Source organism: Rana temporaria, chromosome 2 (assembly GCF_905171775.1).
Source record: "Rana temporaria chromosome 2, aRanTem1.1, whole genome shotgun sequence".
Classification (NCBI taxonomy): Eukaryota; Metazoa; Chordata; class Amphibia; order Anura; family Ranidae; genus Rana; species Rana temporaria.
This window is the reverse complement of record NC_053490.1, coordinates 109,971,998-109,984,336: the sequence shown is the minus strand read 5'-3', so window position 1 is coordinate 109,984,336 and position 12,339 is coordinate 109,971,998. Positions and strand designations below refer to the sequence as shown.

At 40.8% G+C, this 12,339-nt stretch overlaps 1 protein-coding gene across 1 annotated transcript in view; it reads left to right on the top strand.

Annotated features, from left to right (window-relative positions):
• Nucleotides 1–4,143, top strand: part of ITGA5 (integrin subunit alpha 5) — a 138,158-nt gene extending 134,015 nt beyond the window's left edge. Inside the window, exon 30 of the mRNA XM_040340756.1 lies at nt 843–4,143. Coding sequence (XP_040196690.1) covers nt 843–926 — 84 coding nt within the window. The 3' untranslated portion in view covers nt 927–4,143. The remainder of the gene's footprint in view (nt 1–842) is intronic.
• The last annotated feature ends 8,196 nt before the right edge of the window (nt 4,144–12,339 follow it).

Genomic DNA, 12,339 nt, shown 5'->3' with positions numbered 1-12,339 from the left:
GTGCGGCAGGCTATATCTCACTGACACTGGAGGAAGGGGGAGAGAGAGAAAACTGACTGCTACTGACATCACCAGTGACACAAATACAATGATCAGTGTTAATGTACACTGGTACTGTACTAATGACACTAGCTGGGAAGGGGTTAACATCTAGGGCAGTGTTTCTCAATTCCAGTCCTCAGGCCCCCCCAACAGGTCAGGTTTTCAGGATTTCCCTTATTTTGCACAGGTGATTTGATCAGTTTCACTGCCTTAGTAATCACCACAGCCTTTTCATCTGAGGGAAATCCTGAAAACCTGACCTGTTGGGGGGGGGGCCTGAGGACTGGAATTGAGAAACACTGATCTAGGGTGAGTGGGTGGCCCAGGAGCGGTTAATGTGTTGTGTGGCGGCATCCTTTTTAAAAAATGGCAACAATAACCTTAGCAATGTATATTTGAAAGGGTATGATGTTTATTATGATTATTTATACAGTCTAGAGTAAAAACTGTTTTAGTAAATCAGCCCAAAGTCCCATATTTTCATGATTTTTTTTTTTCATCTAGTCCGTGGACAGTACAGTCTCTGTGCCAGCTGTGCTGCCTGCCAATTTGAACGTTATATATTCTGTTTGGCATATCTGCCATATGAAGAGAAGGAATCTTGCGCAAATGTTTGGCTTTTTTGGTATAGAATAGGAATCTGATATAACTGCCAACAGGGAGAACTGCCTTGTTGGGCAGTTCTTATAGGATGACCGTTTTTATTTAAATTTTTTATTTTTTTCACTAACAAAACTGTTAACAAAAAACATCTTTGTAAAATATATATATATTTTTTTTCTTTTTCTTTCTGTGTTTAGCTTGGCTTCTTTAAGCGCTCTTTGCCATATGGAACTGCTATGGAAAAAGCTGAACTCAAGCCTCAGGCTGCCTCCGAGGCCTAGACAGATCTACAGCCTTATCCCTTGCACTGCCAAAGAATCTTCGAAAGGGAAGGGGAAAGAACAGTTGCAACTCATCTTTTGCAGTTGACACTACAATGACTGGGAGGAAGAGGGGAAAAAATGGCACGTTCTCCAAATTTTTCTCTGAGTGTTATCAAAGAACCTTGTTACCTTGAGGACATTCTGACTGAATCACTGAGGCTTCTACTAAAGGCGAAATAGTTGGATAATAAGTGACCTTATTTTGAAGGCAATATAAAATCATTACTTTCTCTTCAGATCGTCCAAAGCAAGAATCTAGGTGAAAATTGTACAGGCCTATCCTGAACTAAACCACTTATTTGGTGCTGGCTTTCACCTTTTTTGGTTCACTTACAAATTTTCCTCCAAAGAAGCAGAATTCAAGACTTGCCAAACTCCTTGGCCTCCCTCACTGTAATGCCTCACCTTCTCTTTGCTCCAAATGACTGGGACTCTGAGAAAAAGAATAACCAGTGACTGTATATTTGTTGACCGAAAATGTTGGACCTGCTTCCAAATTCTGGGGGGACTTGTTTTTTATCGAAAAGTGTTTTAATCTAAATTGTATTTCTCAAAGGAAAATTGTTAACTTATTGAGCTTCAGGCACATAATGTTTGTGCAGTTTTATGCAAATTTATATAGGGTTAGAGAAGATTTTAATTGTAGTACCTGAGTTTTAAGTGCCCCAAGAGCTGACAATCTGGTTAAAGCTGAAGCTTGGTGATCTAAACAGACATGCAAGCGTGTAACTGTAATGATAAAATCTTTTTAATTGGATGGCACATTGGTAAAGGCGCAAATGCTAAATCGATGCTAATTTGGTATTTTTTTTTTACACTACATATTTGGCCAAACCACTGTTTTTCCTTTCTCTTAATGTAACCAAATTTTGCATTTCTCTCTACTGGGAGGTCTCGGCAAATGTGCTTTGACGCCTGTGTTTGCAGAACTGTGTTACCAAAGGATAGCTTCAATCAGATTTTATGGAGCAAAATCTTTCAGGGACAATTTGGCATGGCACTGCCTGTTGAATACAGACTAGTTTGGCTGACCCCTCAAGATTTGGGGGACTGAAAACTCAGGGGTTGTGTGCTACAAAATGAAGCTCTACAAGAGGGCTTGAGACTTGGTTGCAGGGGTGAAAGACCTGTGACTTTTTTTTTTTTTTCTAATGTACTATGTACCAAGCACCGAAGAAAAGCTAGAATCCAAGGATTTCACACCAAAGTCACAAGTGCCTTAAACTGTGTTGCAGCTATGGGGTCATTTTATGTACCTGACTGAGCACTGATCTTGTTCTTATTTGCAAATCCTCCTAAGATGACCACTGCATTGCTCAGAAACGGTCAGTACATCCTGGTGCTTTTTTGTGTTGCTTGGTTCCTTACCGTAAAGTGTTATAAACACATGAACACGAGGGCTTTGCTGATATTTAAAATGTGTTGCAAGTGCAATAATGTGTTGTAGCTATTTTATTAAATATTTTTTTCTACTATGTACTGTGTATGAAGTGGGATATGGGGTTGGCTATTATAAGTTTTTGTTTGTTTTTAATTTTAAACCGCTGAACCACTTTTGTGGCAGAATTTGCACATTACCTATGATAACCATTTTTTGGCTTTTCTTTTATGTCAATTTTGAAGCACTGGATGAGCTGGATTGCCCTTGGGCAGCTGGCAAGATCATATGCATTATGAAGAATATTAACAAGTGGCTAAATGGCCGAAGTGTGCTCTTCAGCTTGACCCTGAGCCCAGAACAAAGTAACCTCATTATATCCCCTTCACTTATTTGGTTTACAACTGGGAAGAATAGGCTTGCCTCTTCACCAGAATTGCCCATAAAGGGGTAGGGCTTGCTACAAGCCAATATTACTAGAACAGAAGTAGGATGATGCCATTGCATAAAAAGTGTTTGGTGTATGTCTTGACAAACCACATTTCTTTCGAGTTATATTTGGGTCATATTCATGTATCCAAGTACTGGGGAAAAATGTGTGCAAGTTATATTGTACTGGGCAGAAGAGGTCATGTTGGAGGAGCTTCAGTTTCTGACAGCTCTGGAAATGGTCTTGCCAGCTCATCTGTTGAACATAAGACAAATCTGAATTCTGCGGTCTCTTTAATTGATTTGAGGCCTTCACTCTGGTTCAGGTTGCTGCACAAATAGAAAAAAGTAATAGCTAATCACATTCAATTTGACTTGTTTGTGGTCATGTTGAAGATGTTTCGCCACTCATCCAAGTTGCTTCCCAAAGTATGCTACCCCCAGGCATTTATAGTTAAATGGGCAATTTGGTCATGTTGATCTAATAGTAATCACCATGGAGTGTGTGAACATTGCAATATGTCCAATACAATGTTCCATGGTGATTGGATTAAGGTGACAGGAGTTGTCTGTGAATCCTAAGGTATGTTTTGGACACTCATTAGAACTGAGTAAGTTACTTGGGTAAGTGGTGACAGGTCTGCAACATTGTAGCACCATTCCAGTTGTATGTGACTAGTATGAGTCCAGCCATGGCCTGGATAAATGAGAACTTTCAGACATGTCACTACAGACTGCACAAATCAGATGTGTGCTTGATTTAATGGATGAGTCCACAGAATCCTTTGCAGAGTCTATGAAATGTCCTGTGTGTGGAGGATGCCCAGGAGGCTTCATGCTACCTCTCCTCATATTTGCAGCATAATACCTGGTGGCCGAAGGTCTTCCTGATGGTTGTCCATCCTCATACATACAGGAGCTGGTAGTTTATACATGTGGTGGTCTGATATTGGCTAGTGCTTTTAATGGAACACTAATCAGTTCTGCTTCTCTCCATATATAGCCAACCCTGTATGGGGCTCATAATGTAGGAGTGTCCTATCTGGTTGTACATTTATCAACTATGCAAGAACAATTCCATTTGTGCTCTTACAATCAGTATTCCTGTGTGTTTTTTTTTTTTTCTCCCATATTGGGTGTTTTTTTTTTATTCGTTTTTTTTTCCCCCTTTTTTTTCTGCTTTTGTCCTGAGGATGATTTCAGTCGGCTCCTTTTCTGCTGGATCAGACTGGTATGAGCTGAGCTATTAGAAACGGAGGTGACTAGACACCCAAAAGGATTTAGTATGTATTGTCTTTCTGTGTGTTGAGAGGGGGGTTGGCTGCCTTTCTCAGGGGTATCATACTGTAATAAAACTTGTAAAACAAACTGGTGTGTGTGCCTTATTTTCTTGTGTCCGTAGGCAGAACGCGAGCTCGGTTAATGGATTCCTTACCATGCCTCAACATACGTAGACTGCAGACTTGACCCTATATATCTACGCTTTGACAGCCCCCTTGCTTTTCCAGCTGTCACCGATACAGCCCAGCGGCAATCCTTTCTATTTTAAAACCTGCCAATTCACCATTTTTCTTTTTTTTTTTTTTCTTTCCTACTATGCTTCCCTTCCAAACACTCCTTTTTTTTTTTTTTTTTTTTTTTTTTTAGAGCGGTTTCTCAGAGCTTTGTGATCTTCTGAAATGAGAAAAATTAGGCTGCTCCTCCATTGCCTGTGTTGCTGTAGGGGCAGACTGTACATTGTAGAAGGAATTGTGTGGGGCACGGATTGTGATGCCTGCAGGAAGTATGGAGGCAATCTGTTCATTTGTGAAGTGCTTCTTTTGAAAAGAGAGAGAGCGATGATGGCTCCGTAGAGAAGATCAGAGTGGCACATTAATTCAGACTGGATGGCTTGCTGTTAAATCATTAGGCTTTTGCTTTTCAGACGATCTACTTTGACAATGTGTTTTTTGCACCTTTTCATGCTGTGCAATGATATACGTGGTAGTTGCATTTAGAATTATGGGAAAGCATATGGCATACCTGTAGCTTTTTAAACCATGTGCTAACTCGGGGTCTGCTTGACACTCCAGAGCTTAGTAAATTAGGTAAAGCTTCACTTTACAAAGAATACCCAATCATGATGCAAGTAATATTAAACAGCTTTTCTGCTTGCACATGATTGGATGATGGAAGTCAGCAGAGCTTCTCCCCTTATATTGAGCATTGGAGCAACTGCACTTGTAAGATGCACAGTATTTGCCTTTAGTAAATCAATGGCAATGATTTTAACCATTACACTCCCCCCGCCCTCCAAGTGTTTTTGAAGAGTACTAGTCACGACATAAACTTTTAGCAAGAATATAAAGGTTTAAAGCGGAACTCCATACAAATGCATGAGTGAAATACGAAGCATTTATTTTTCTGTTCATTCATAACTGATTTACACAGCTCTGCCCCCCATCACTGAAATAGTTATGTATGCTGTCACTGGGGACCCATTTCTGAAAATGTTTTTCCTACCGGTATTCTGTTGATGAGATTTTCCTTCACTGTCGACAGTTGTCACTGGAACAGGTGGCAACTGAAATTTGGGATCTCATCACTTTCTGTCCCGGTGGTTCCCATGAGCGCACAGGGGTTGGTTTACTAAAGGTTATTGTGCTTTTCGCTTTGCAAAGGATTTCCCTTCACAAGCTCTGACTTTTTCATCCAAACTTGTGCAAGCAAATTCTGCACAAGTGCATTTTTTCGTTCTTTTTTTTCTTGCAACCTTTTTTTGCTATATTCACTAGGCAAGGGAAATTTACCTGAAAGATTAATTTGTCCTAAGTAAATAAAAGCCCTAGACAGTGCATCTCCCCTATGGGGACAATTAAGAACAATTTAAATACTGACAGAGTTTCTAACCTTTCTACACTGTAAATAGGTGTTTTGGCCAGAAATTCATTTTAATTTACTAGACTACTTTCTCAGATTAAAAATGTAATGCAGTGCTGTAGTTTTTGGGCTTTTAAATGTATTTAAGTGTAGTTGTGATACATTTTTTTTTTTCTATATCCAAAAAGTTTTTTGCCTTGAGCAAGGAAGGGTTATAACCTATGTCGGATGTTTTTTCGTCATCTGTGCCTCATAGCCAAACTGGAAGTGAGGAAATCACTGCAACTGAAGGGAATCCCTTGGGGACCCCCAGGTCACCTGAACTAGTGTCCTCATTGGAAGATTGCCCCTCTATTACTCTTCTGGGGTCAACCCAAAATGTGGAATTTTTTTTTACTCTTGCTTTCAATGATAAACAGGACAAGTAGAGGATGAATCTTCTCAATTTGGGCACAGATAGCAATAAAAACTGACAAGTGTTCTAATCGCTCTCCACTCTACCCTAAACCAAAGAAGTTTTGTCTTGAGAACAAAACCTAACAAGCATTTTCAGCATGCAATCACATGATCTCCAACATACAGTATTTTCAAAGACTGCATCTTGCTTAACCACTTGATCTCTGGAAGACTTGCCGCCCCCCTTCATGACCAGGTAATTTTTTGTAAAACGGCACTGCGTTGCTTTAACTGGCAATTGCGCCGTCATCTAACATTGTACCCAAATATAACTTGCCTTTTTTCCCCACAAATAGAGCTTTCTTTTGGTGATATTTGATCACCACTGCGGCTTTTATTTTTTGCGCTATAAACCCATTTTTTTTTTAAACTATATATCTTTTTTTACTTTCTGCTACAACGCATATCCAATAAAAAAATAAAAATAAATCAAATATCTTCATTAATTTACGCCAATATGTATACTGCTACATTTTTGGTAAAAAAAAATAAAAATCAAGTGTACAGTATCGATTGGTTTACACAAACAATATAGCGTTTACAAACTATGGTATATATTCTTGAACTCCTTTCTTTGTATTAGTAATAGGGCAATCAATGACTTCTAGTGAGATTGCAATATCTTGGTGGACAATCAAACAATGACTGACACTTTGTGGAAATAGGTGACATTATTCAGTGCTAAACAAATAAATAAAACATGGTTACTGTATTAATGACACTGTCTGGGAAGGGGTTAATTGTGTGCCTAGCCAGTGTTTTTGTATACTGTTAGGTGTTTTTAGAAGGGGAAGAGATGGATTTTATTTGCAGGAACACAAAAGTCCCCCTCCAGAACAGAGATCTGCCTTGTTTACATATTTCCATTCTGTGTTTTACCGACTATTGGCGGTCATCCAGCGCCCACAATTTGGCTTCTGCTTTAAATAAATCAGTAGAATTGGCTCATTGGTGGCGCACATGCGTGCCCCCTGCAGGTGGAAGTGCAGAATCAGATGAAGATGTGTGTGATTCTGCTCAGGAGAGCTGTGCCGAAGCAGTTAAGCTCATGTACACTACGTGAGCAGGAAAGGATTAAAAAAAAGAATTCTCGTTTTTGTATGGACTAAAAGATGCATCCAAAATAACAGCAACGAGCTGTTCAGCTAGTGTGGCTGCTATGCACTGAAGGGTCTAATTATTTTTAATGGAAATGTATGTCTGGTACACATTTATGTGGTTAGAAAGGGCTGGCTGCACTATGGGAGGATCCATGCCTATTTTTAGTGCCGTTTATGACTGCATTAATGTGTGCAAAGTTATAGTCCCTATTAAAAGTTATTGAATGTAGTTTGGGAGTACACTTGTCAACACAGAGTGGGGATGTTCTGCATGCAAACCACACAGGCCTCTTACAAATGTTTCTGCACCTCTGGCACAGAGACCCAGGAGGCATATTACAGCTCTATACAACATTTACTAAAGATTTCCGTTCAGGACAAAGACTATGGCTAGAAGTGTTCCATTTATCATAAAGTACAACTACTGAGCAGAAGCGAGGTACAATTAGTACAGCACATCATGACACATCACCCTGTGATTTGGCTACAAACCGTATTTTGCAGAAAACTTTAGGCCAGTATGCGCTTTTCTTTGGATATTACTCGGAGAATGTCTGCTGGTCTTGAATCTTTCACACGGTTATTCCAGAAGCAGGTCTGAAAATGTAATTAAGCAACTAATGGGCAGACTGAATAGCTAAACGCCATGTAGTGTCCAAATCCTTCCCTGGAACATTCACCTTTTAACAGGGGCCCTTGGATGTGTTTTTTTCACTTTTGCAATCATCAGGAAGTTGATGCATTACCCCCCCCCCCCCCTCTGCTCTTATGAAGAGCCAGGAAAACAAAAAAGTAAGAAAATATTTCAGCCCTACTAATTTGTGATTATTGCACTTTACTAATTGTAGTAATACGACAATGAACCATGGCGACACCATTTTGAGACATCCATGTTGAGATAACTATTAGCTATGGGTTCGATTTAAGATTTGAGTTTAACTTGATGTCTTGTTGGCCAAGTTGAAACTTCTGCATGCTGCTGAACATCTGCAGAACCCATAGGTTTAACACCATGTATTAAATGTAGCTTAATAGGAACATTACTCCTCGGTATTTGTCTATATGAAGCTTTTTGCAGTGCATCGCTGTCGGAAGAGATTTCCCTGTTCTTCTGTTAAATACGGAACACCAAAAACATGATTGAGTCATGTAAACAGATGTGGGTATGGCAGCCATGTTTAAACGGTTGGTCAATCTAGGTATAATGATATGAAAAATGTACACCCATGTATTAACCATGCCCCCTTCCCATTCTATTATAGGATAAGACTATAAAAGTTCTGCTTCCGCAATTTATTAAACAGATTTCCTTTTGCGCACAACGCTGTGTCTTTCAAAGTAAATCTCTCAGTACTGATCCGGGTTTCTTTGGGTGTGGCAATTGTTTTATTATATAAGCTGGTCTGAGGCAGGTAGAGGAACTACCTATTTGAATCCCCAACACTAAATGTGACCTAAGTGCTCCTTTTAAAATAACATGCACTTAAAGCAGAGCTCCACCCAAAAGGGGAAGCGCTGCTTGTTCGGAAACCGCCCCTCTCCTTCCACTGACACATTTGGCACTTTTTTAGGGGAGAGCAGGTACCTGGTTTTGACAGGTACCCGCTCCCACTTCTGGGTAAAATCGCTGCATGGCGATCTACGACATTTCCTGCCCCCACTGTCTTATGGGACAGAAGATGGTGGGACCATTCAGAAAGTGCAGCGCTCATGCACAATAGGAAACAGGATGTAAAGCCACAAGGCTTCACTGCCTGTTTCCCTTGCTACAGATGCCAGTGCCTGCACCCAAAACCAATTGACAAATCGGCTAGGGGTGCCAACAATGCAGGATCCCTGGACAGGTAAGTGTTCTTATATTTTAAAAAAAATATGCATCTACAGGACAGTATTTGTAGCTGCAGAGTTGTTGTTTTTTTGTTTGTTTTTTACCGCCTAGAGCTCCTCTTTAACCTTTTTGTCTTTTGCTAACTGATTCCACACTCCACAGATCTGAGCTCCACAAGTCTCCTTTCTCCTGGCCATGCAGGTGCATTGCAGCCCCATAGAGGTCTTAAACCGTAATGCACCATGGTGGCCAGGAGAGTGAGACATGCAATGCTCGATGTAAAAAAAAAAAAAAAAAAAAAGATGTGGCAGTCAGACCTCTGTAAGTATATTTTTGTGCAGGCTTGATTCACACCAATGCATTTTTCCTATGGAACACGTTCTGTAATGCCAAAAGCACTAAAAATGCATAGGTGTGATTTAGGCCTAAGGGGGCATTACTGTTGTGCTGTGCTTAGGGCATCAATTGACTTTAATGTGGTCCTCCTGACACACACCAACCACACTGCTTTGCAGGCACACGTCTGCTCTGTCCTACAGGTCAAATGCTTATAAAGGGTTCAAGAGCTGTTCCTTTATAAACTGCACAGTGTGTGCCCGGTGGTGGTGCTCTAAACCGACAACAATGGGCATATACTGTATACGCTGCTACAGCTGCAGTGTTTTATGCAACCAAAATTTTCTGTAATGAATTTTCTGCCTCTCAAAGCAGTTGCATAAAACTTATCTATTACAGAAGGTCTGTTATTCTCAGATTCCGCCCTTGTTCACATCGGTGTGAATTGATATGTGATTTGACATTCAAATCGCAGCCTATTGCTGGCAATGGCACTGTCCCAATTGGTGCAATGCCGACTTTGTGGCGCAGCACCGATTTCCAAAAGTGGTTTAGTTTCTGCACTACTTTTTGATGACTTTGAGGGCGATTTCAATGGACATCGGTGCATGAACCAGCACTGAAATGCCGATTTGAAATCGTCAGCTGAACTCGCCCGATTTTAGTGTGAACGAGGACTTGGCGTTTCATCTATGGTTAGACACTTTAACCACTTGAATACTGGACATTTTCACCCTCTTCCTGCCCAGGCTAATTTTCCGCTTTCTGTGCTGTTGCACTTTGAGCAGTCAGTCATGCAACATTATACCCAAATACATTTTTTTTTTTTTTTTTTTTTTTTTTGAAGGCGCTTTCTTTTGGTGGTTATTTAATTGCCACTGTTTTTTCTTCTTCTTTTTATTGCTAACTAAATTAAAACTTAACATTTTGAAAAAAGTTTTTCTTAGCTTCTGTTATAAAATGTAGCAAATAAGTAATTTTTCTCCTTTGCTGATGTGGAGGCTGCACTGATAGGTGGCAGTGAGAGGCTGCACTTGGCATATTGGTTACACTGATTATGACAGGCTTGCCAGTTAATAGCAATACTTTCCTCACACAGACACAGCAGGTGAGGAAAAGACTGCCGATAACCGAAAAGTCTGATTACATGTGATCAGCTGTGATCAGACACAGCTGATCACGTAGTAAAGGGCTGCTGCGATTGGCCCTTTACCACAATCTGTGTCCGAAGGACACAGCGTGTCGGGGGCGTGTCACAAGGCCGATGGATTCTCTGCACTAGTGTGGATTTGACAGCCTCTGGCTGCTCTACACATCTGTGACAGTTGCACTTAAGAATGTAATCCCAACCATCTCCTTACATTCTCCAACCTGTAAGTACATTTAATGTGTACTTGATAAGGAAGCACTTATTGGAAAGCCAATTAGCATACTTTCATTAGGGCACAAGACCATCACATCTGATGAGATCTGAGCCTTTCCCACTGACCTCCAGATTGAGATAATAAAGACCTCATTAGCTTGCTAGGGAATTTACACACTGCTATTTTCAATCTAAACAAGAGGCTAAGCCTGAGGCAGCCCTAACTATGTTAAAGCTGGACTCCAGTCTTACACAGTTGTACAGGCTCCTCTCCTATAATGAAATCTCTTCAAACAGCCATATATGGATGGAAATATGGATGGTTCAGCATGTATGGCTAACTGGTTGTACACAAGTTGACTTATGATGTACAATTAATATTGATAAAATGATATAAAACTTTCAAAGGTATCAGACACAGAAGGAATTTATAACCTTTATTATGATGCTGGAGATAACACATCTTATGTAGCACTACCCCCGAAGGAGCTGCTGGTTTGTTTTGGGCGGCATGTTACCTCTGTTCCTTTGCTCTCTAGGGCAGGGGTGCCCAACCAGTGGCCCGGGGGCCACATGTGGCCCGCGGATCCCTCTGATGTGGCCCGTGACCTCCTGCTCTATTACAACAAGCTTATGGTGAAAAATACATGAAGAAATCAGGTGGGACGGGTAGATGTCCATGATTATGCCAGAAGTGGGCAGCCAACAACCACAAAGAATGGATGGAACTGTGGACAGTGCAATCCATTGAACACTCATGCTGGTGTGCTGGTGGATAGTTCACTACGAGTTCATAGAGCATGGTATAACTGTCAACCAGCATTGTTACTTGGAAATTCTAAAAAGGTTATGGGAATCTGGAGAAAAAGCTTGGATCTATGGCCTGACAATTGGATTCTCCACCCAATGCTCCTGCACAAAAATTTTTGGTACGGTCCATTCCAGCAATTAAATTGTCACACCTCGTAGGCGTCTGGGTATACTAGCACATTGAAAACAATGGTCTTAAGGAATACTGTAGCACCCCATACTGCTTTTTATATTTTCACGTGATTTTATGTATTATTCATTTTTACTTTTCAAATAAAACCTTCCAAGGTTTAGTTTGATTTGCACCATCTGGAGCACTCTTCTTTTTATTTCCATGTCCATACTTGTCCTACCTGTTCACTGAGGTTGGCCATCCGCCTGTTTCCTGGATTGGAGGTATTCGTTCTAATAGGATTGATACAGCCATCACCGCCCGGAGTGACCATCTGTGCAGAGTCCTTAGGTCTGTTGAGACCATCACGCCTTCTAGATTTACTGCTTGTATGAACATGTAAGTCCACACCTGTCGGTAAGTGTACCCATTTATTTTATTCTGATGTATTAGGGGGAGAAATAATGCCCCATCATTGGTGTCAGTGGGAGGAATAATGCCCCATCAGTGGTGTCAGTGGGAGGAATAGTGCGCCATTATTGGTGTCTGTGGGAGGAATAGTGCGCCATCATTGGTGTCAGGGGGAGGAATAGATCGCCATTATTGGTGTCTGTGGGAGGAATAATGCCCCATCATTGGTGTCAGTGGGAGGAATAGTGCGTCATCATTGGTGTCAGTGGGAGGAATAGTGCCACATCAT